The sequence below is a fragment of the Oncorhynchus mykiss genome, chromosome 7, assembly GCF_057628025.1.
Source record: "Oncorhynchus mykiss isolate SJ-2025 chromosome 7, ASM5762802v1, whole genome shotgun sequence".
In the NCBI taxonomy this organism is placed as follows: Eukaryota; Metazoa; Chordata; class Actinopteri; order Salmoniformes; family Salmonidae; genus Oncorhynchus; species Oncorhynchus mykiss.
The window spans coordinates 51892501-51918100 of NC_143028.1; the positions used below are offsets into that span (position 1 = coordinate 51892501).

The 25600-nt window shown below is 43.5% G+C and overlaps 2 protein-coding genes across 3 annotated transcripts in view; one reads left to right on the forward strand and one right to left on the reverse strand.

The window, feature by feature from the left end:
• The first annotated feature begins 2784 nt into the window (after nt 1-2784).
• On the forward strand, nt 2785-8342 carry si:ch211-112f3.4 (EF-hand and coiled-coil domain-containing protein 1). Its single transcript, XM_021609828.3, has 7 exons — nt 2785-3787; nt 3990-4470; nt 4573-4707; nt 5982-6185; nt 6265-6421; nt 6904-7029; nt 7214-8342. The coding sequence occupies exons 1-7, from the start codon at nt 3187-3189 to the stop codon at nt 7526-7528; spliced, it is 2019 nt and encodes a 672-aa protein (XP_021465503.3). The 5' UTR covers nt 2785-3186; the 3' UTR covers nt 7529-8342.
• A 469-nt stretch (nt 8343-8811) lies between these two features.
• Nucleotides 8812-25600, reverse strand: part of LOC110528045 (solute carrier family 41 member 1) — a 37752-nt gene continuing 20963 nt past the window's right edge. For both annotated transcript variants that reach the window (XM_021609829.3, XM_036983603.2), the window contains exons 4-11: nt 18434-18505; nt 17588-17732; nt 15842-15988; nt 14990-15137; nt 14659-14738; nt 13229-13363; nt 13004-13152; nt 8812-12939 (exon numbers count right to left, since the gene is read on the reverse strand). In XM_021609829.3, the coding sequence (XP_021465504.1) occupies nt 12754-12939; nt 13004-13152; nt 13229-13363; nt 14659-14738; nt 14990-15137; nt 15842-15988; nt 17588-17732; nt 18434-18505 (1062 nt within the window). In that variant the 3' untranslated portion in view covers nt 8812-12753. The remainder of the gene's footprint in view (nt 12940-13003; nt 13153-13228; nt 13364-14658; nt 14739-14989; nt 15138-15841; nt 15989-17587; nt 17733-18433; nt 18506-25600) is intronic.

Sequence of the window (25600 nt, forward strand, 5' to 3'; positions counted from 1 at the left end):
CAAACTAAGTCACGAACTGATTAACCATGTTAGCTGCCATTGGATCCAATGGTGATTTTACTTGCAGATCTGTGATCTCACTTAGCTCTCAGTCAGACCTTTCCCATGTCAGAGATGAAAGGAATTGCTCTGATGAATGTCCAGTTCAGTAAACTCCCCACATCCAGGTAAAGAGAGAGACAGATAGACTGAGGGATGGAGTTAGACAGAGAAAGGTAGATGGAGCTACTGCATGTCTTCACTTGTCCGTATAAAATAGGTCATCCGTTTATCTTCTCTTCGTGTGAGTGTGTGCTTGAGTTGGTGTGTGTGTGTATTTGAACATGGGTGGGTGTGTGAGGGTCTATGTCTATGTGTGTTCCTCTCTCTGAGATGCCAGATAGCAGAGTGTCTGTGATTATCAGGGGATGTAATACTGTAGATGTAGGCCACTGTAGCCCGGACCAGACCTCTGACATCACCCACTAGATGGCCTGCCAGACACAACAACAGTAAACAACACTACAGTAAACAGGCCAGGCGGACGGACAGATGTCCTGATCACTGAAGGGAGGTCACAAAACAGAAACAACTCCATATTTCAGTCATTTAGCAGACACTCTTATCCAATTAGGGTCAAGTACCTTGTTCAAGGACACATCAACCCTCAGAGGTGCTTGGTGTCCTCTGGGATTCACTGGGAGTGGGAGAATGTGTGTCTTACGCTCAGGGATTTGAACCAGTGACCTTTCAGTTTACTGGCCCAATGCGCTTAACCACTAGGCTAATTCCTATAAAAAAAGATAAACAGGATGGATTTTCTATAACTGACTCCAGACTCTTAATAAACCCATATTCAACTTCAACTTCCTTTACAAAGCAGAAAAATATAAAAAATGTGATCAAAGCGTGTCTAACGTCACATTGAATCTGAAACTGAAATTGAGCTGTAGAAAAGGAACTCCATACTTTTAGAAGTAAAGACAAAACAAGTGTCGCTGAGTCAAGGAACAATGAATGACTTTACCGCAGCCAGGTGACTCACCTCTCACAGACTTGTATATTAGTTACAGCCGGTGTGTCCGTGTGTGTGTAAGGTGTGCCTCTCTCTTATCTTATGACCCTAGCACAATAGGGAATTTTTTCCTGGTAAGGTTCATTCCATAGGTAGGATGTTACAGCAAACACATTAAGGCTGAAATTAGAGTAGGTTGTGTGAGTGTGTGTGTGTGTGTGTGTGTGCACTCATGCACATGCATGTTGTAGCTGTCAGGTATGTGATGAGTAGACATGAGGGTGAGGAAAGGTATTTCCGCTCAGAGGTGCTTGGTGTCCTCTGGGATTCACTGGGAGTGGGAGAATGTGTGTCTTACGTTTAGCTGAAAGAACGTGTTAAGTTTAGCTGAAAGTGTATGTGTGTGTGTGTGTGTGTGTGTGTGTGTGTGTGTGTGTGTGTATGTGTGTTGATTGGGTGACAGTGAGTGTTGGCATGTGTCTCTCTGATGTGTTTGGTTATCAGGTGACCTGTCAGATTGTCGCACCCTGAGTAGAAGTGACTAATACACAGGTTGTAGCACTGAAACAAAAAACCTCATGACTCAATTAGCTCTATTCTCTTTCTTTGAACGGAGGGACACCATATCTGTGTGTCACACATTTAGTGAACAGGACACTATGAGATCCAGGTCTGTTATCCAATACACAACACACATGCGCATCATGCCCATAGGGGGCACAGGGGCTCGTGCCCCCTCGGATTCTTCCTGTTTAAAAATGTTGTTGTTGTTTCTCTGTAATACTATTAGCCACCTCACAATTTTATGAAGTTGGTTTTAGCCCAGATAGGTTCCCAATCTCCCAACCTCATAAGTAACTACTACGAACCTTTTACAAAGATTTTAGCAGAGATGCAGGGAAGCACATTTAATTGATTTAATAAGAACCATTAGTCAGGAGGATACAGACAACTCAAGAGGTATATTTAGACATGCAGAAAAATATACATATACTAGACCAGTCAAAAGTTTGGACACATCTACTCATTCAAGGGCTTTCTTTATTTGTACTATTTTCTACATTGTAGAATAATAGTGAAGACATCAAAACTATGAAATAACACACATGGAATCATGTAGAAACCAAAAAAGTGTTAAACAAATCAAAATAAATGGTATATTTGAGATTCTTCAAAGTAGCCACCTTTTGAAATGATGACAGCTTTGCACACTCTTGGCATTCTCTCAACCAGCTTCATGAGTACAGTAGGTCACCTAGAATGCATTTCAATGTGCCTTGTTAAAAGTTAATTTGTGGAATTTCTTTCCTTCTTAATGCGTTTGAGCCAATCAGTTGTGCTGTGACAAGGCAGGGGTAGTATACAGAAGACAGCCCTATTTGGTAAAAGTCCATTTGTGTTATAGTTTTGATGTCTTCACTAATATTCTACAATGTAGAAAATAGTAAAATAATGAAAAACCCTTGAATGAGTAGGTGTGTCCAAAATGTTGACTGGTACTACTACTACTACTACTAATAATAATAATAATAATATATATATATATATATATATATATATATATATATATATATATATATATATATATATGTTTTCATAGAATTAAGCATAAAGAGTATAGCTCTAATTGCAGAAAAAAGCTGTTTCAGGTGTTTGAAAAAAGAAAAAATCTCAACTTTAAGGAAGTGGGTACCCCCCCAGCCACCCACACCTACTTTGTGTCCCCTCAAATTGCTGGGTGCATGACGCCAATGCGCACACACACAGACACACATACAGTATACACACACAGTTAGCTCTGTGCGGGTGGAGCCTAATCGTGTCTTGAAGGATTTCACCGTCCAGGTCCTGGCGTGCACAACACAACACACACACTTTGCTGTAGAGGAAGATAGAAGTCTTCACGCAATGTGAAGACACGACTTGGATGCTTAAGATCTAATATACGACGAAACGTTAGAGCATTATAAGTGCTACGTGAGGTCGATGGTGTATTTTAATCTTATTAGATGTATACCTGCGTTTTAGTGGAAAGTTTGGGATCTCTCGCTCTAAGTGAATGAACTGGGAAACCACTGTATTACAACTTGGATGAACAGGTTCTCTCCTCGCGCCCCGGGACATTTTTTAGCGGTGTTGGGTAGGGAATTATTTTATAATATAATTAGGTGGCAAAACACCTCGTCCCCACCATGAAGCGCTCAAGAGGTACAGTAGCGACGCCATCTTTCCAGTCCTCTCCAAGGGCTGCGCGGCAGAGCGAGTGGCTGCGGAGCGCTCTGGCCCACCATCACTGCCCCGACCCCGGCGTGGAGAACGAAATAGTGGTCCTGGCCACGGGGATTGACCAGTACCTCCAGGAGGTGTTTCACCACTTGGTTTACCCCAAACAAGACGACGTGGTCTCGGCAGAGGATTTCACTGTGCTTTGCTCAGTGCTGGGGCTTACCGGAGAGGAAAGTGAGACAAGGGATGGAGAGAAGGAAGAGGAGGGAGATGATGAGGAGGGTCAAGGTATTTGCTCGGGGCTCCCTCGCGAGCTGGCCTTTAGGGACTTCCATTCGCGGCTATGCGGTTATTTCCGCGTCCGAGAGCGCGATGCAACTGGGGTCATGCGCCTCCCAGTTACAGAGGAGACCGAGCACATTGAGCGCGAGATTCGGCTTCGGTGGCCGCGGATCAGGCGACGGAAATGTGTCAGTTTCGACCTCACAAGAGAACAAACCGGGAGGAGGCCCGCGCCCAAAGCGCACAACCGTGAAACGGGTTCATCAGAACTACATCATAAAACAGGTAAGCAATTGGCTACTGGACTCTAAAATGTCTGAACTGTTATGGTTGCAGGTTCAAACTGCTGTGCTCCAGCTGCCCTCACCCCTCAATTGCTACACTGTCTGCTGAGCTCACTCATTAGGAAGGATTCCTCATGTGTTATCTCCAATTGAGGATACTAACACCATTCCTTATGGACAATCCTCATCTCTCCCACCTCTAGGCCAGACAGAAACCGAGTGTGTGGCTCTGAGGGAGCTGGTTGAGGACCTGCGCTCTGCTCTACAGGGCAGCGATGCTCGCTGCCTGGCTCTGGAAGTTGCATTACTACGACAGAGGGGCCCAGCCAGGCTTACCATGCACCACTCCAATGTAGCGACTTCAAACACACATACACCCTCAAACATACCAATTCCAAATGCCCAGGGACGCGAGAGGGGTGCACCTAACCCCCCAAAAGAAGGGATCCCAAATCCCCAGGGCCGAGGGTGCGGGGTGGGGGAAGAGAGGGTAGCAGGGAGACGGGGCTCCAAAGACCCTATCCTCAGGGAGCTGCAGCTGATTCGCTCCTCACGTGACGGACAGCTGGAGGAGGCAATCAGGTTCAACCAGCGGCTGGAGGAGGAGCTTGGCTGGGCATATGGTGAGGCTCGCAGGCTGGAGGGGGTGGAGTCTCGCCTACGGCAGGAGAATGCTGAGATCAGGTTGGTTTTGGTTGACTGAGTTTTTTGTTGATTGGTTGATTGATTAATGGAATGGCTGGTTGATTGGTTTGTTGACTGACTGATTGATTGTTTGATTGACAGGCGGAGAACAGAAGAGGCGAGGGAGGCTCTCAGAGAGGGTCTCAAGAAGGTGAGACTGATCCAGAAACAGGCTCAGAACGTCCCTCAGCTCCAGAGCAGAGTCACACAGCTGGAAACAGACATTCAAGAGTACAGGTAGATTATACAACACCCCCGTCCCCAAGTCTAGGCCTGGAGGTCCACCACACTGGCACATAGGGGTCTGAATAAATGGGATTATGTTTGGTTAATATTGAACTCTATATCACCAACAGCAACAACATAGTTGTAAAGTATTATTAATTGAGGACACATTTATGACTGTTGAAATGTAAGGTAGTCATTAGTGGGGTAAGTCATTGGCCCTGCCTCTCTCTGGTAGTGGTATCTGCAATGGTTTAACAGCTTGGCTGACAGTGAAGCTGTAATGCTCTCACCACGAAACATAAGAGACCTTTACTACTGTAGTGTACACACTCACCAGCAACACACACATACATGAACGTGCAAAAACATAGTGACTGTCGTGAAGAGGGCACGACAAAGCCTATTCCCCCTCAGGAAACTAAAAAGGGTCCTGAGATCCTCAAAAGGTTCTACAGCTGCAACGTTGAGAGCATCCTGACCGGTTGCATCACTGCCTGGTACGGCAATTGCTCGGCCTCCGACCGCAAGGCACTACAGAGGGTAGTGCATACGGCCAGTACATCACTGGGGCTAAGCTGCCTGCCATCCAGGACCTCTACACCAGGCGGTGTCAGAGGAAGGCCCTGAAAATTGTCAAATGCCCCAGCCACCCCATTCATAGACTGTTCTCTCTACGCGGTACCGGAGTGCCAAGTCTAGGACAAAAAGGCTTCTCAACAGTTTTTACCCCCAAGCCATAAGACTCCTGAACAGGTAACCAAATGGTTACCCGGACTATTTGCATTGTGTGCCACCCCCAACCCCTCTTTTACGCTGCTGCTACTCTCTGTTTATCTTATATGCATAGTCACTTTAACTATACATTAATGTGCATACTACCTCAATTGGCCCGACCAACCAGTGCTCCCGCACATTGGCTAACCGGGCTATCTGCATTGTGTCCCACCACCCACCACCCGCCAACCCCTCTTTTACACTACTGCTACTCTCTGTTCATCATATATGCATAGTCACTTTAACCATATCTACATGTACATACTACCTCAATCAGACTGACTAACCAGTGTCTGTATATAGACTTGCTACTGTTATTTTCAAATGTCTTTTTACTGTTGTTTTATTTCTTTACTTACATACACACACACCTTTTTCTTTCGCACTATTGGTTAGAGCCTGTAAGTAAGCATTTCACTGTAAGGTCTACACCTGTTGTATTCTGTGCATGTGACAAATACACTTTGATTTGATTTGACTCATACTGTGCCTAACCTTTGACCTCTCAGATCACAGTGCACCTGCAGAGGAAGCCATGCCTCACCGCCTCGAGAGCCCATGGACGACACCTGCCTCCAGCGAGCGGTGGAGGGGAGAGCTGCCTCGGACGAGGAAGAGGAAGAGAGGGAGAGGAAGGAGGAGAGGGAGGAAGGACAGTGCTGCCTTTTGGAGGTGAAAAGGCTCATCAACAGACTGCACAACTGTGGTAAAGGGTGAGTGCAACACACACACACACATACACACACACACACACACACACATACACACAGCTGACTCTCTTCTCCTCTCCAGGTGTCAGAATACAACATCCCACCAATTGCTACTCTCCCAGAACCTCCTCCTTGACAACCAGAACAATCTCCATGGCAATGACCTCCTCATGATCCCCAGGGGGTGGGGCCGCAGAGGTCACACTTATCAGGAGGAGAGGGAGACCGAGTTAGAGAAGGTGAGAGAGAACTAGAGGGGTTCTTAGGGCCAATTCCATTTTTATTTAGCTCCCTCCAAAAAGAAAGAAAAAAAGTAAGACTTGGAATTGATCCTGGAACATATAGAGAACTAGTGGCCAGTGGGAGGCAGTTATAGATACATTTCCTTGTTTACCATATCTGAAGTATGCAGCAGATGGTGTCTGTGAGAGTACTTTAGATACAACTAATACTGTTTTAGCTCTATTCAAGCAGACTAATGGAAGCCTGTCTGGCACAGCTCACTATCCATTTTTTTATTGTGTATATATTATTATGTCTTCATTGACTGACTTCTGCTTTTTCTCTCTCTCTCTCAATTCAATTCCATTCAATTTGCTTTATTTGCATGATGTCAAAATGTACATATACTGCCAAAGCTTACTTTGGAGATTTACAATATTACCATTCTCTCGCTCTCACTCTCTCGCTCTCTCTCTCTCTCGCGCACGCGCACTGTCAGAGGCATGAGGAGGTGGAGGGGTTGAGGTTGGAGGTTCAGATGGTGGAGACCGAGAGAGTACGTCTGTCACTCTTGGAGGAGAAACTGACAGACACACTAACACTGCTACTGCAGCTACGCATCAAGGTACACATATACTGTATACACAAGCAAGAACAGTAAACACACAGGTCCTCGGAACATTCTGATTGTTTGTTATACCAGCCTTTCTAGTTTTGTAGTGCCACCTAGTGGTATAGTGTGTGTAAAGACCTGTGTATGAGTCGAGCCTTTCCCACCCTGACATTTCTCTCTCATCCTCTCTGGGCAGGGTGTCTCTCATAGGTCTCTGGGGAAGATGCTGATGGACACTCTGGATGTCTGCAGAAAGAGTGGACATAGCCCATCCCATGTGCTGCAGGTGGTCAATTCCTTCTGTGCCCAGCTTTCGTCCAATGAGCTGCTGCGAGATGGGGTAGGAGTGGGAGGGGAAGGTGGTGGGGTAGGTGGAGAGGCACGAGTATCTGTGTCTACAAGCCAGAGACCCTCAAGCACCGCCAACCCCCCTGCTCATCTCCTGTTTAGGCAGCACACAACCCTCTCTTCTCACCAAATTCCCCAACTCCCCTCCATGAACACTACATAACTGGTTTACAGCTACAGTACACTCCTAAACCTCCTTCTGATTATGCTACAATACCACTTCCTCTTGTATACTACGTCCTCTTGTATACCATGTCCTCTTATGAAGGGAAAGGTAAAGGGGGGTACCTCGTCAGTTGTCCAACGGGATGTATTCAACTGAAACGTTTCTTCCACATTTAACCCAACCCCTCTGAATCAGAGAGGTGCGGGGGGCTGCTTTCATCGACATCAATGTCTTCGGCATATACCACTTCCTCAGGAGTAGGCCTAGCTATGACTGTGTATATGAGAGGAAGATACTACAGGTTCATCTCTGTTGCTCTGCGGCTATAACAGTCTCTGTCTGTGCACTACTATATGTACACAGCAGATTTAGCCTTTCACCTTTGTATATCTATTCTGTTGTGTTTGTTACTAACATGGCACTTATGACACAATCATGATTATTTATGCACATTTATATATTCATATTTATACTAATGGGACAAGTTTGATTAGCTATGTATTATGTTTTTGTCTTTCTGTGTCATTTGACATGTTTTGTTAGTTTAGTTTAAAGCTTTGTAGAGGAGCACACTAGTGTGATGACTGTGTATGTATGTCTTCTGATTGTACCTTAGATACACTGCTTACTCTACATCAGGTACCGTACTTTATACTCTATTCATTATTTATCAAATCTCTCATTGAGATGACACATCTTTTCACATGAGGGACCCGGGAGACCTGATTTATAAACATGTAACATTCTAATTATTGCAGTTATTGTAGAGGACAATTAATACATTAATTAATAAAACCTCATAAAATGTGCATATAGTAGTATACTATACGTGTTTTCCTTCTCTATACAAATGCATATCTACTGTGGTTGATTATAGGGACTCACATCAGGTGTCTTCACAACATTCAGCTGCTACATTGTACTTAGTGCTCAATATGAGCTCAGAGCTCAGACATTTCTATCTCTCATATGACTGTGAGAACCAGGACTCAGGGTGTATGTGTGTGTCTTTGTTTGTGAAACAGCTGAAAGCACCAAACGTGAGTGTGTCAGCGAAAGAGAGAGGTATAAAGCTACTCTGACCTTTGTATGATATCTGAGCAAGGCCACTCATTGCCCCATATCCATGATACATTGTATCCTCAGAAAGGCATAACCGCACCTGACACACACACACAGACACACACATACTTGACGTCCAGCTCTTAGGTTCTCTTAATTCAGGTATAGCCCCCCATACAATCACACACATAGTGACTCACAGAAGACTACAGCAATACTGAAGAGTGGTACAAAATAATATAGTCCTTTATTTCCAGCAATTTATAAAGTCCTGCAGATTGTGAACCCCACTACAGTTACAGGGTTACAGAGGGGGACAGCAGGGGAGCACACAGTTCCAAATACAGTGTATGCGTGTGTGTTTGTGTGTGTAACCAATATATCTGTATGGACATTTTGAACTAGTAGTGTGTGTGTGTGTGTCTGGGAGGTGAGGGTTGAGGAATGTGGTTATAGAGAAATGATCCATCCGTTATACTTCTGTGTTGTCTGACCACTAGTCTGTTCTAGTCAGAGCCAGAGTGTTTACAATATCCATCTATTCATTTATGTTCTCAATTGAAGGTTCTGGCCTTAGTGATTCCCAAACACTGCAGCCATTTCAACCATGCAGCCTCTCTCATAGACTATTTATTCATTCATTACATTACAAAATCAAATCAAGGTATGTCAGTTATTAATAAAAGCTAATTAGAGAGATTCTACTCTGTGGTGAGCCTAGTTCCTGATTGGTTACTATGTGTTGAGCTTGGTTCCTGATAGGTTAAGGCCTTCTATGTTTGGGTCCCTGTCCGAGGGCAGGGGGTGTAAGGTGTGTGAGGTTCATCAGATATTAGGCACCCACACTGTTGTTTGTTAGCCTAGGCGCTAATCTACCGCGGCAGAGCTGAAGCTCTACTGGCTGGATACAACCCAAAAAAAGGATGAACAAAAATAAAATGAGAAACAATTACAAAAACAGCGACAGAACCGAGACAAAATTAAATGAAAAATAAACACCTTATTTATAGAATAAATATAGTATATACAATTTGCTTTGTGTGCATCTAAAAATAAATAGACAAAGCATTCCTTCCCCTGAAGAAGTATTCACAACCTCATATCCGTACTGGGGCAGAACGCTGGCACAGGTTCAGTAAGACAGCAGAGAGAACCCAGGTTCTAGATCCAGGGTTCCGCCTCAAGAATACAGAGGACAGGTTTTAGAATATAATTTTGGATACAGGCTCTAGAATCCAGAAGGTATGTAATTCTATCATGGACACATATTCTAGAATCAAGAAAATACAAATTCTAGAATCTAGAAAACACAGGTTCTTTAGAATCTTGGATACAGGTTCTATAATCTAGATGACGCTAATAGTGAACAGCCTCTATCACTATCAGCACTGTCTCATATTCACTCATATGACAATGTTGCCCTCTGGTGCCTGTGTGTGTATATTACAGTACTTTCCAACAGTGACACTAAACCCCACTGGGGCTCTCAATCATAAACATGACATAATCATTATCTAACACATAAAGATCACAGAAGGATTAAGAAAAATTATGAACTTAAAGAATACATCTAATAACGGACACAACTTCCACTTTGTAAATTGTGTCAAACCTAAGAAGGATACATTATCTTTTAAAGAGAAGGAAACTTAACTCATAATGCACACGTTTTGCATATTCATGTTATGTGCCCTGCACATGCACTCTGCTGGCCCCTTAAAACAACATATACATTTAACACCAGATAACAAAGCATCAGATGATAACACATGCATTTCACCATCAAGCTGGGCTCTGCTGCTTACGAGAATTAGAGTGTCTATACTGACAGTATGTTCATGTGGGTAGGATAGGAGGCCATTTTGAAGCATGGCGTCTGTGGCAGATATTGTAGGTCAGCTGCACAGTGTGTATGTACAATGCACAACAGACATTAAGGAAGTGTGGTAGTCAGCATGGACAGGCCTTGAGTTGCTTCAACTCAAGAAGATCGCTGATGTTGTTTGTACCATTTGAGAAAACTTGAGAGAGCGAGAGACAGAAAGAGCGAGCGAGATGTTTGCATGATATTCCTAAGCAGGCGATATTGGTTTGACAATTCCTCCCTCAACATCCCGTCTTTCCTCACTAACTAATGAAGCCCATTAAAGCCTTCTAATCAGAACACACCAAACAGGTCTTGTCACTACAGCATTAGGCAGCAGTGTGATCAAGTGGATAACTTACCCCACCCTTTAACATATGCTCCTAAGTCCTTGCACTAGATAGGATGTCACCTGGAATGGCCTCTGTCTCAATAAGAGCTCTGTCCCTACCCTCTCTGACCTCCCTCTGGCCTCCCAGTAAAGCCACTCTAACCTCAGTGAATCCAGCGATAAGCAGAGTTTTGTGTGTGTGTGTGTAACCAACAGGCTGCCACAAACAGATGGCCAGCCTGACAAACAAAGCACAATTTTCTGTCTAAGTGTTTGTGTGAAAACAAAGAAGAAACAAATGTAAATGAAGAAATGTCACAATCGTAGCCCTTTAGGAGGATTCATGGGACAACAAGGAGGTGTTGAAACCTTGCTATTGAGCGTTGAGGCCTCAAGGACCACTAAGGACATGGTTGGCAAGAATTTGGGTTGACTTTAATTTAAAAAACAACCCTCCAACTGAGTGTGAAACATAATGTGGCACCTGACTGTACGATCTGGCACCTCCTTGGTGGTGATCTATGAAACATAATGTGGCACCTTACTGTACGATCTGGCACCTCCTTGGTGACCTATGAAACATAATGTGGCACCTGACCGTACGATCTGGCACCTCCTTGGTGGTGATCTATGAAACATAATGTGGCACCTGACTGTAAGATCTGGCACCTCCTTGGTGACCTATGAAACATTATGTGGCACCTGACCGTACGATCTGGCACCTCCTTGGTGACCTATGAAACATAATTTGGCACCTGACTGTACGATCTGGCACCTCCTTGGTAACCTATGAAACATAATGAGGCACCTGACTGTACAATCTGGCACCTCCTTGGTGACCTATGAAGCATAATGTGGCACCTGACACTACGATCTGGCACCACCTTGGTGACCTATGAAACATAATGTGGTACCTGACTGTACGATCTGGCACCTCCTTGGTGACCTATGAAACATAATGTGGTACCTAACACTACGATCTGGCACCTCCTTGGTGACCTATGAAACATAATGTGGTACCTGACAGTACGATCTGGCACCTCCTTGGTGACCCTTGAAACATAATGTGGTACCTGACAGTACGATCTGGCGAGGTGCCAGATCGAACTGTCACCAATGAAACATAATGTGGCACCTGACTGTACCATCTGGCAGGACCTATGTCCATGGACTAGGTTGAGGTTGCCTCTTACCACTGATACAGGGTCAGTTATGTTTTCATCCCTCCCCAATGGTTAAGGTTAGGATTTGGAGAGGGTAAACTGATTCTAGATCTGTGCTTAAGGGCAACTTAAATCTTCCTGTTTCTTTTCAGGTTAGTGTTCAGTCATCCTTTAACAGGGTTGGGGGGTTGTTACCTAAGCGGATTCAGGTCTCTACATTCTGGTCCGGGCCCCTGTGGAGCTGCCCCCACTGAATCACTACTCTCAAGGCAAGGCAAATTGGAAGGGTCCCTTAAAAATGTATTAATCTCTTTATACGTATAGCACTTGGTGATTAAGCATTCTAGGCTTGTGTGAGTTTTTTTTGCTGTCTGTCTGTCTTCATTTCAAGTCTTTAAGATTGAGCTCATCTTTACAAATGCTGCCAATGTGACTGGCCCAAGGGAGAATGTCCCCATTGAAAATAATGAGGATTCACCCACCCAATGGTAAAACAGATATAGATTCTTATCAAATTCACTATTAACAATAATAATCATAATCATCGTCATCATAATAACAATAAAAACAATAGTAGTAAAACTCTTATTTAGTCAAATAAAGAAAACATGGCATAGTCTGTGACCCAGGGGGAGGGGTTTGGGGGGAGATTGGAGGTCAAGGGGTCAGGGTTGAGGTCTGGGTCTGAAAGTGATTCAGTTGTTCCGATGTCCAGAGGGAGATACTGTACAGTTCAGTTGTTCAGGTTGTTTTCCGGTGAGCCCGAATTGATGCTGTATATGTATGCTGTCCAGCTGTGTGCTCAGTCTCCCACATCAGTGTCTCTGTCTCCAATGAGCCAGAGGACATGGAAGCAGAGGGCCAGGAAGCCGGTCCCCAGCAGATCTCCCAGGGCCGTCAAGTAAGGAATAGAGAAGTTATCAGGGTTCATCCCCCTACTCCACATCCAGTGGACCATCCAGTCAGCCAGGTACAACAGGATCAACACCTAGAGACAGAGAGGGTGAGTGGTGAGGGGGTGTGAAGGTGTGTGTGTGAGTGTGTGTGTGTACCTGCAGTAATGCAGCAGCCATGTAGAAGGCTATGAAGATGGATGTTAGCGTGGTGTGTCCTCCCTGCATGGAGTTGATGGTGTAGAGGAAGACCAGGTGACCTGGAGCAACCAGGAGGAAGAGCACCCGTGCTGAACGAGAGTTCACATCTGGGAAAGAGAGAGAAATCAATTAAGTCAATATCAGTCAATATTGTACCTTTTTATGAAACTAATCAATACTCACTGGAACCAAAGAAGGATGTGCAGGGGGTGGGGCATTTCCTGGGGTTGGGGTCAGGGTCTCCCATGGGGATACCATTCATGTGCAGATAGGTGGAGATTCTACTGGCCTGCACCGCTACCAGGTTACCTCCCACACCTGGCATACACACAATACAGCACACATATGAGACAGACATAGTGTACAGTGCATTCGGGAAAGTATTCAGACCCCTTGATTTTTTCCCACATTTTGTTACGTTAGAGCCTTATTCAAAAATGGATTAAATAAAAATGTCCTCATCAATCTACACACAATACCCCATAATGACAAAGTGAAAGGAAACAAGCCCATCTCTGACCTTTTTAACCCGTTTCTCCTCTCTGACGCTCTTCTAAATTTACATCAACAACATAGCTCAGGCAGTAGGAAGCTCTCTCATCCATTTATATGCAGATGATACAGTCTTATACTCAGCTGGCCCCTCCCCGGATGTTGTGTTAAACGCTCTACTACAAAACTTTCTTAGTGTCCAACAAGCTTTCTCTGCCCTTAACCTTGTTCTGAACACCTCTAAAACATGCTATGTTGTTGTCTTAGGTCTCTCTTTATGTAGTGTTGTGTTGTCTCTCTTGTAGTGATGTGTGTTTTGTCCTATATTTTTATTTCATTTATTTTTAATCCCAGCACCCATCCCCGCAGGAGGCTTTTGCCTTTTGGTAGTCCGTCATTTCAAATAATAATTTGTTCTTAACTGACTTGCCTAGTTACAGTAAATAAAAGTAAAATAAAAACATCCTTGATGAAAACCGGCTCCAGACCACTCAGGACCTCAGACTGGGGGGAAGGTTCAGCTTCCAACAGGACAACGACCCTAAGCACACAGCCAAGACAACACAGGAGTGGCTTCTGGACAAGTCTCTGAATGTCCTTGAGTGGCCCAGCCAAAGCCCGGACATGAACCCGATCGAACATCTCTGGAGAGACCTGAAAATACATGTGCAGCGACGCTCCCCATCCAACCTGACAGAGCTTGAGAGGATCTGCAGAGAAGAATAGGAGAAACTCCCCATCCAACCTGACAGAGCTTGAGAGGATCTGCAGAGAAGAATAGGAGAAACTCCCCAAATACAGGTGTGCCAAGCATGTAGCGTCATACCCAAGAAGACTCGAGGCTGTAATCGCTGAGGGTCTGAATACTTATGTAAATGTCATATCAGTTTTTTTTATTTTATTTTTTTTATTCTAGAAACCGTTTTTTTGCTTTGTCATTATGGGGTATTGTCTGTAGATTGATGAGGATTATTACTTTTTAAATCAATTTTAGAGTAAGGATGTAACATAACAAAATGTGGAAAAAGTCAAGGGGTCTAAATACTTTCCAAATTCACTCTGTCAGTGGTTGTGTATCAGTGGTTGTGTGCAGAGTATTCAGTGCCAGGAGAGAGTCTTACCGTTGATAACAGGAGTGAAGACAGCCATGCCAGCGAAGTTGGGGTTGGACACGGTCTTATCTAGGATCAGACCCCCAACACTGAGGAGAGCACAGAGGAAGGGAGGTGAAACACAAGTGAGAGATGAGAGGTAGGTGAAACAGGTAGGAGAACAGTGACTCAGATGAGAGGAAGTGAAACATGTAGGAGAACAGAGACACAGATGAGAGAGAGGTGAAACAGGTAGGAGAAGAGTGACTCAGATGAGCGTAAGCTGAGACAGGTAAGAGAACAGTGACATAGATGAGAGGAAGGTGAGACAGGTGAGAGAGGAGAGACATAGGTCTTGCACCTGCTGATTGCCATGGCAATGATGACAGGTTCCCAGCCTGAGTAGAGCACCTCTCTGGTGGAGGGGATCCTCCGAGCGATCAGCACCCACAGAGGGGTCAGCGCCACAAACACAGCACACACCAACGGGTTGGCATAGTCGTTAAACTCTATAAGAAAACACACACAGGAGTCAGCATCCTTGTTACGCTATACACACACACACTTCATCAGCTCAATATAAAAACGGTACCAACGCATGGTACACAACGCTGTTTGTGAATAAGAAATGTGTTATTACTCTTCCAACATGAGTATTTCCATCTTTTTATATGTGATGGTGAGGTCAATGAGGTGTGGTGTGAAAACATGTTATCCTGCATCACATGTCACAGGGTTTGTTGATAGTGAAAACACTATCACTGAACTAACATACACACATTCCCTACCACTGTGAGGTTAGTGGTGGAATCAAACCTCAAGTAGGCCTATGTTAAAATAAGATCCCTTCTATTAGTGTCAAGCCAGGAAGGGTCGAGTTAAAGTGTTTCCATTGGGACTTTTACTGCCTGAAAAGGCCGTTCAGATACTCAGCCACACTCACACCCTGGGGTGAGACAGATAAGTATAACGCAGAGTGGGTGTTGGTGAGATGTGTGTATGTGAGTGATAAGTGTGTCTGAGTGTGTCTGTATCTCAAGCATGTACTATGTGTTCTATTTAGTTCTGTGATCTCAAGTGTCCGTCTGTGTGTGTGTGTGTGTGTGTGTGTGTGTGTGTGTGTGTGTGTGTGTGTGTGTGTGTGTGTGTGTGTGTGTGTGTGTGTGTGTGTGTGTGTGTGTGTGTGGGTGTGCGTGCGTGCGTGCGCGCGTACCCAGCTCCTTGTACAGTCCTGTGCTGATGCCAGCCAGCAGAGAGAGGGTGATCAGATCTCCCAGACTGGCAGCGATGGGCGTGGCCACATTGTCAGGGTTGATGCCCACCTTCCTGGATGCGATGATTACACCAATCATAATGATCCCTGCAAACAGAAGGATGGGCTTAATGTTAAACACACCAATCATAATCAGCTTTATGGAAATATGTAACATGTTCATTTGATCACAGTTTAATCAGTGTTAACTTCTTTGGGGTAGTATTTTCACGTCTGGATGAAAAGCGTGTCCAGAGTAAACTGCCTGCTACTCAGGCCCAGATGCTAGGATATGCATATTATTAGTCAATTTGGATAGAAAACACTCTGAAGTTTCTAAAACTGTTTGAATGATGTCTGTGGGTATAACAGAACTCATATAGCAGGAGAAAAAATCCAACCAGGAAGTGGGAAATCTGATGTTTTGTAGGTTTTCAAGTCTTAGCCTATCCAATATACAGTTTCTGTGGGGTCATATTTCACTTCCTAAGGCTTCCACTAGATGTCAACAGTCTTTAGAATCTTGTTTCAGGCTTCTACTGTGAAGTGGGAGTGAATGAGAGCTGATTGAGTCATGGGTCTGCCAGAAGGCCATGTGCTCAGTCAGGCGTGCGTCCGTTCCCTTTAATTTCTAAAGGCAAAGGAAATCTCCGGTTGAAACATTGTTGAAGATTTATGATAAAAACATTCTAAAGATTGATTAAATACATCGTTTGACATGTTTCTACGAACTGTAATATAACTTTTTTGACTTTGTCTGGACCTAGTGCTTGCGCATTTGGATTACTGTACTAAATGCACAAACAAAAAGGAGGTATTTGGACATAAATTAAGGACTTTATCGAACAAAACTAACATTTATTGTGGAACTGGGATTCCTGGGAGTGCATTCTGATGAAGATCATCAAAGGTAAGTGAATATTTATAATGCTATTTCTGACTTTTGTTGACTCCATAACATGGCGGGTATCTGTATTGCTTGTTTTGGTCTCTGAGCGCTGTACTCAGGTTATTCCATGGTGTGCTTTTTCCATAAAGCTTTTTTGAAATCTGACACAGCAGTTGCATTAAGGGGAAGTATATCTTTAATTCCATGCATAACAGTTGTATTTTCATTAACCTTTATGATGAGTATTTCTGTAAATTGACGTGGCTCTCTGCACTTTCACAGGATGTTTTGGAGGCAAAACATAACAACGAGACAATGTAAACAGAGATTTTTGGATATAAATATGAACTTTATCGAACAAAACATACATGTATTGTGTAACATGAAGTCCTATGAGTGCCATCTGATGAAGATCATCAAAGGTTAGGGATTAATTTTCTCTATTTCTGATTTTTGTGACTCCTCTCTTTGGCTGGAAATATGGCTGTGTTTTTTTGTGACAAGGTACTGACCTAACATAATCGCATGGTATGCTTTTGTCGTAAAGCCTTTTTGAAATCGGACACTGTGGTGGGATTAACAAGTTTATCTTTAAAATGGTGTATACTACATGTATGTTTGAGGAATTTTAATTATGAGATTTCTGTTGTTTGAATTTGGCGCCCTGCACTTTCACTGGATGTTGGTTAGGTGGGACGTTAGCATTCCACGTACCCTAGAGAGGTTAAATCGTATCTGGGGTTACTATGTGCATATGAACAATTACAGTCTGAAAAATGTTTACAGTATTATTTATATAGTTATTCTTCTAGTGGTACCTAGTATCAGAGAAGCGATGAATGCGGTTGCCACACTGGAGGCACACAACAGGATAGCATGTCCCAGTCTAAAGTTCCCTTCTGGGATCCAGCCAAAGATCACCGCAGCGATGGACGCCAGGAACCCTACTACCGTGGCCTGGACCTGGGAGAAGGCAGAGAGAGAAGGGGTACTGTAAACTATACTGTACGTCTGTGTCACTGTAGTAAAGGTCTCCTCGACCTGAGGAGGCTTAGTGTGTGTGTGTGAGTGAGTACTGTAACCCCCTGGTGAGCTGACCCAGCTCACAGTGACCCCCTCTAGCAGGTTATGTGACTGACGGGGATCCAAAGTGCTGGGGTTAGGGGGCTTCCAGGAACCTGTCCAATATTACACATAAGAGCACTTGTACATCTGACTGTGTCCAGTTCTGGTAACAAAATGTCACCTTACCAGGACACACCGTGATTGGACTTATTTTGTGATTTTTTTATGTCGGTGTTCCATCATTCCATGCACATGTTTTGTTTCAGAATGTGTTGAATGGTTTTCTGTTCCACAGTGTTCCATGCAGGTGTGGTGGGATGTTATAGAGTGTTCCATGTGTAAAAGAAACGCACACCTGTTTAGGCTGGCTAGCGGAGTAGAACACTTTAAAAAGAAAAGGAGAGCCGCACACTCTAGGACCTCAGATGCAATAATTTAATAACCTAATGACCAACGTTTCAACAGACAGGCTGTATTCATCAAGGTATAATGATGAAGACAGTTTGTCTGTTGAAACGTTGGTTATTAGGATATTAAATGATTGCATCTGAGGTCCTAGAGTGTGCGGCTCTCCTTTTCTTTCATAAAGTGTTCCTTACCTGGATGAGGGCGAGGTTTCCAACGATCATCTTCCACATGTCCTTGGCTGAGTCCATCTGACCAATATTAGCCTGCAGAGAGAGACGCAGGAGACCGTAAGAGAACGCAACACAACTATAAAACAGATTACCATGAGACCAAGACCACAGCACTCAACTATGTCTGACTGGCCACGGTTTGAAAAGAGGAAAAGTAACCAGAATCATGATGTTTCAAAAGCTGAGAATCTGTACAATTGAGTATGTATACATGTACATGAAAACGTGTGTGTGTGCGCGCTGTGTCATAGGCCCTAGGTTCTGTCAGAACAATTAGGGTTCAATTCTCAAAGAAGCTCTGACCCCTCCACCCTGCGGCCGACTCCACTTATCTCATCTCTCTGTACACACACACACACACACACACACACACACACACACACACACACACACACACACACACACACACACACACACACACACACACACACACACACACACACACACACGTCTCTCTCATTCATGGTCTCAAGCATCAAGTGGCTGTCCAACAGAGGCACAGTGTGTGTCAGAGGCTATGAGCCTAATGACCACTCTGCTCAGAGGCGTGTGTGTGTGTCTGTATCCGGGAAGTTGAAAGAGGAAGGGTGAGCCTTCAGGGGCCGTGTTTCAAGCCCATGTGTACAGAGAGAGATGAGTGGAGTTGGCTGCATGGTGGATAAGGGGGCGCAAGGCAGGGAGATAAGAGACAGGGCAGGTCACACTACACTACACACACCAGCCACCCAAACAATAAAGAAACCATACGCTCACACACACACACACCACTGACGACGTGATGACGGCAGCAAGGGCTCAGCCAGAATAGGCCACAATGTCACGTAAGCTTTAGCCTTGGTTGTTTTTCGGTTGGTGTGTGTTTTCCCAGCTGTTGAAGGCTATGTGCTGGTGGTGAGATAAGGCAGTGTCTAAGGGTTTGGTGTGTGACAGTAAATGACGGTAGCTAGCTACCCCGCTATCTTTTTGTTAGCCTAGCACTCATCCCTCTTTTAGGCTTAGAGAGAAAGAGAGCAGGAATAGCAGATATTACATTTATTATGAACATGTACATTAAACCTACAGTAGGCTGGCTCTAGACACTATGTGGTAGCTAATGCGGTAATGTCAGCCTGCCGTCATCCACTAAATATGATTATTCCAATAGTCAATTAGGCTCAAATGCAAGGATCACAGAGAGTTACAGAAAACAACTGTTTGTAGAAAGGAGAGAGAGTGTGAGTTTAGCCCAGAATCTCCTCAACCCCTAAACAAAAACAACCATTTTCAGCAGATCAAAATAAGAAAGAAGATAGAGATGTGGTCATGTGGATGGCATTCTGACTCAGCCCCTGGGATCAACCATTTTTTCTTTGATAGACTCATTAGGAAACTTACAGTGATCTTAATCTGTTGATAATTAGTAATTCCGTGGAAAGAAACGTGGCCAACTGGAGCCAGCCAAGATCCTCCAAGAAAAACAATAACTCTAGGTGGAACGGGAGTAGGCTAATGTCACACCAAACAAATTACATACACAGTTCATCTGCCAGATCATACACGCTCAAGTCACCTGGCTGCCACCAAGTCGCAACAGCAAGGAAAGCAGTAAAGTTTGCTACATAAAAAATGCATCCATTCTTCCTCCTTCCAGTCTTGGAATGGGGGTTACCCAACATAGCAATATCTGGGAGCCCTAGACTCAATTCACCTGCATCACAACTCAAAAGTCAGGACAGGAAAGAACTGGAAAAGCTTATCACATTCTGCTGTGTTTGTCAGGCTGTTTTCCCACAAGCCAGTGGAAGGAATGTGTGGATTGATGTGCTTAATAGCAGCAGTGAGCTACTAATTTTAGTTACTACATAGTTCTAGGAATACATTCTTAGAAAAAAGGGTTTCCAAAAGGGTTATATAGGCTGTCCCCATAGGATAACCCTTTATGGTTCCAGGTAGAACCCTTTTGGGTTCCATGTAGAACCCTCTGTGGAAAGAGTTCTACATCTAACCCAAAAGGGTACTTTCTGGAACCAAAAAGGGTTCTTTAAAGGGTTCTCCCACGGCCGGCTATAGCCTTTTGGGCTAGAGCTTTTAGGCCCCCCACCTTGCGGCAAAACATTTTAGTGGCCCCCCTCTTGATGGTGGAGAGAAATGTTGCAGTTTTAAAGCATTTTTTATGCTCTCCTACTCCTTTTGCCATGGGGCAGAGAGAAAAAAATTAGCAATTGCAAATTTGCACTTCCTGCAATTCTACACATTTTGTAATGACTAATGCCATGTTATATCATATCTGAATGACTAACAAAATCAATGGGGGCCCACTGGAGGTCAAGGCCCCTTGGCACGTTCCCCGCATGCCCGGTCGGTATTCGGCCATGATTAATTAATTTAGCTGGACTTTCACACTTAGACTTTTCGCAAAATACCCTGGGCTACACATATTACTGCAATGTAAAGTTGCGAACTTGTCACGTCTCGACCGCTACCTCGCACAACACTCGCCCGACAGTTGCCCCCATTTAAGCAGCAAAGTGTAAACAGAATTGTTTCGTTAAGCCAACACTCTTACAGTAAACATTGTAATAGCAGAGCAATGTTTTTTAAAAAGCTGAAATGTACAGACATTTTACTTATATTTGAAACTTGTTTTATGGAATTACCTGTAATTGTAGTAACAGCCTGTTGCATTCTATGATTATCACCGTAGTTTAAAATCTAAAAATGTTTTTCTTTGCTTGACTGTATTGAGCCACCAGGCAAGAAGCAACTCCCAATGGAATTATCAATGTTTTCAGTCTCTATTTGCTTTTACCTCATACAATTTGAGCTGTGGACCAAGAATGTTGCATTGCCAGCCACAGCGAAAGGTAAGGCAATGATTTAATGTAAATTCAAAAGTAGATATCTCTTTCGCCACACCACTCCTCAGACTCTCCTTCATCTCTCGTAGTGTGAATATGGCCTAACTACCAATCTAAACATTTTAGTTGACATGACTAATTGAGTGACTGTCAGAAACTGATATAAGAGAGAAACTGCTGATGCCCAACCATATTTTAAATTGCACCTGGTGTATTGTACTATTCTTACTCTCAATAGTAAGTTGTCTGTAGGCCCTGCATTAAAGACCAACATTTAACATTTTTTGTATATATATTTTTTTTAAATGTCACCTTTATTTAACCAGGTAGGCCAGTTGAGAACATGTTTTCATTTACAACTGCTATCTGGCCAATATAAAGCAAAGCAGTGCGACAAAAACAACAACACAGAGTTACACATAACAAACGTACAGTCAATAACACAATAGAAAAGAAGAAAAATCTATGTACAGTGTGTGTAAATGTAGAAGAGTAGGGAGGTAGGCAATGAATAGGCCATAGAGGCAAAACAATTAAAATGTAGCATTAATACTGGAATGAAAGATGTGCAGATGATGATGTGCAAGTAGAGACGCTGGTGTGAAAAAGAGCAAGAGGGTAAGTAAAAATATGGGGATGAGGTAGTTGGGTGTGCTATTTACAGATTGGCTGTGCACAGGTACAGTGATTGGTAAGCTGCTGACAGCTGATGCTTAAAGTTAGAGAGGGAGATATAAGACTCCAGCTTCAGAGATTTTTGCAATTTGTTCCAGTCATTGGCAGCAGAGAACAGGAAGGAAAGGTGGCAAAAGTAAGTGTTGGCTTTGGGGATGACCAGTGAGATATACCTGCTGGAGCGTGTGCTACGGGTGTGTGTTGCTATGGTGACCAGTGAGCTGAGATGACGGGCTTTACCTAGCAAAGATTTATAGATGACCTGGAGCCAGTGGGTTTGGCAAGGGCCAGCCAACGAGAGCATACAGGTCGCAGAAGTGGATAGTATGTGGGGCTTTGGTGACAAAACGTATGGCATTGTGATAGACTGCATCCAATTTGCTGAGTAGAGTGTTGGGAGGCTATTTTGAAAATGACATCGCAAAAGTCAAGGATTGGTAGGATAGTCAGTTTTACGAGGTTATGTTTGGCAGCATGAGTGAAGGAGGTTTTGTTGCGAAATAGGAAGCCAATTCTAGATTTACTTTTGGATTGGAGATGCTTAATGTGCGTCTGGAAGGAGAGTTTACAGTCTAACCAGACACCTAGGTATTTGTAGTTGTCCACATATTCTAAGTCAAAACCATCCAGAGTAGTGATGCTAGAAGGGCGGGCAGGTGCGGGCAGCAATCGGTTGAAGAGCATGCATTTAGTTTTACTTGCATTTAAGAGCAGTTGGAGGCCACGGAAGGAGAGTTGTATTGAATTGAAGCTCATCTGGAGGTTTGTTAATACAGTGTCCAAAGAAGGGCCAGAAGTATACGGAATGGTGTCGTCTGTGTAGAGGTGGATCAGAGAATCACCAGCAGCAAGAGCATATCATTGATATATACAGAGAAAAGAGTCGGCCCGAGAATTGAACCCTGTGGCACACCCATAGAGACTGCCAGAGGTTCGAACAACAAGCCCTCCGATTTGACACACTGAACTCTGTCTGAGAAGTAGTTGGTGAACCAGGCGAGGCAGTCATTTGAGAAGCCAAGGCTATTGAGTCTGCCGATAAGAATGCGGTGATTGACAGAGTTGAAAGCCTTGGCCTGGTCAATGAAGACGGCTGCAGAGTACTGTCTTTTATCGATGGCGGTTATGATAATATTTAGGACCTTGAGCGTGGCTGAGGTGCATCCATGACCAGCTCGGAAACCAGATTGCATAGTGGAGAAAGGTACGGTGGGATTCAAAATGGTTGGTGATCTGTTTATTAACTTGGCTTTCAAAGATTTAAGAAAGGCAGGGCAGGATGGATATAAGTCTATAACAGTTTGGGTCTAGAGTGTCTCCCCCTTTGAAGAGGGGGATGACCGCGGCAGCTTTCCAATCTTTGGGGGATCTCAGAAAATACAAAACATTTTGGCGGATCATTTTAGAAGGAGAAGGTCCAGATTGTCTAGCCCAGCTGATTCGTATGGATCCAGATTTTGCAGCTCTTTCAGAACATCAGCTGTCTGGATTTGGGTGAAGGAGAAGCGGGGGGTGGGGGTGGGGGCTTGGGCAAGTTGCAGGGGGTGAAGAGATGTTGGCCGGGGTAGGGGTAGCCAGGTGGAAAGCATGGCCAGCCGTAGAAAAATGCTTATTGAAAATATTGATTATTGTGGACAGTGTTTCCTATCCTCAGTGCAGTGGGCAGCTGGGAGGAGGTGCTCTTATTCTCAATGGACTTTACAGTGTGTTCTCATTGGAGAGTGAGAATTTCACTTTGGCTAAACTCCAAACTCCCCCTCAGCCCTGCTACCTCCTCACACAACTTTTCCAGTGTTGCAAGGATTCCAGCCAGAGCACTAGCTTCTACTTCAACGGTAACTAAATTGTCCTTTCCATGATGGAGTATTTTGTTCCTCCATAGCGTAAAGCTGTTGGTACTCGTCAATTTCCATCAGGATCTCCTTAGTATCCAGGTTGGCTCTTTACAACAACCAGTTAGTTACTTTACGAAAAGATAACAATGAGTCTTTCCCATGATGACGACATGCGTCTGTCATACAGCCAGCTACTACTCGCGGAATCCACACAAAAAAAATTAACACAAACTTACAGTCCCAGCTGTAAGGCTAACCGCGTTGTGGAATCTTTAGTAACAAAACTTTAGTTCTGATTAAAACCGATTTAATGATTTAAAAAATATATATTAACAACAAACCGAGTGTAGACAGTACAATGTTTGGTTGCGCGCTCTGATGACGTGTATCCGGCTCTAAATGTTTGGTCTTCCTAGAGACCCCCCAAAAATCTACTTGCTAACATCAGATAACATTCATATATTAGCCATTTTTGAGACTCACTTAGATAATTAATTTGATGATACAGTAGTAGCAATACAAGGATATAACAATTATAGAAGAGACAGAAACGCTTATGGGGGAGGTGTTGCTGAATATATATATTCAGAGCCATATCCCTGTAATACTAAGAGAAGATCTTATGTCAAGTGGTATTGAAGTGTTGTGGTTGCAGGTTCACTTGGCACATCTAAACAATTTTATTTTGGGGTTTTGCTATATGCCACCAAGTGCTAACAGTCAGTATCCAAATAATATGTGTGAAATGCTTGATAGTGTATGTGATGTAAACAGAGAGGTCTACTTTCTTGGGGACCTGAATATTGACTGGTTTTCATCAAGCTGTCTGCTCAAGAGGAGGCTTCTCACTGTAACCAGTGCCTGTAATCTGGTTCAGGTTTTTAATCAACCTACCAGGGTGTTTACAAACATTACAGAGACAAGATTATCCACATGTATCGATCACATTTTTACTAATACTGTAGAACTTTGTTCTAAAGCTGTATCCGTACCCATTGGGTGCAGTGATCACAATATTGTGGCTATATCCAGGAAGGCCAAAGTTTCAAAAGCTGGGTCTTAAATAGTCTATAAGAGATCATACAAAATATTTTGCTGTGACTCTTATGTGGATGAAGTTAAAAATATTTGTTGGTCTGATGTGATTAATAAGGAGCATCCAGACGCTGCACTTGATGAATTTATGAAATTGCTTCTTCCAATTATTGATAAACATGCACCTGTTAAGAAACTGACTGTTAGAACTGTTAAGGCTCCATGGATTGATGAGGAATTTAAAAACAGGATGGTTGAAAGAGATGGGGCAAAGGTTTGACTAATAAGTCCGGCTGCACGACTTACAGCAAATTGAGAAATGATGTGACTAAACTCAAAAAAAAGAAGAAGAAACTGTATTATGAAGACAAGATCAATGATATAAAAAACTTGAGTAGTTTAAAATGAAATTATGGGCAGAAAGACAAATTCAAGTCCATCTTTTATCGAATCAGATGGCGTATTCATCACAAAACCATTTGATATTGCCAATTATTTTAATGATTACTTCATTGGCAAAGTGGGCAAACTTAGGCAGGAAATGCCAACAACAAACAGTGAGCCATCGTATTCTTGCATTAAAAAAAAATAATGAAAGAAAAGTTACTCCAAGTTTGAACAGAGCTGTTCTTGTCTATTAATGTAATTTATTATGTCATGTTTCATGTTTTGTGTGGACCCCAGGAAGAGTAGCTGCTGCTTTTGCAACAGCTAATGGGGATCCTATTAAAATACCAAATACCTGC

What these genes read in the sequence shown, in the direction of transcription:
- si:ch211-112f3.4 (XM_021609828.3), top strand. Translation starts at nt 3,187, where the DNA reads ATGAAGCGCTCAAGAGGTACAGTAGCGACGCCATCTTTCCAGTCCTCT. An exon ending in AGAACTACATCATAAAACAG is followed by an intron (nt 3,788 to 3,989) that starts GTAAGCAATTGG and finishes TCCCACCTCTAG; the next exon opens with GCCAGACAGAAACCGAGTGT. An exon ending in ACAGACATTCAAGAGTACAG is followed by an intron (nt 4,708 to 5,981) that starts GTAGATTATACA and finishes TTGACCTCTCAG; the next exon opens with ATCACAGTGCACCTGCAGAG.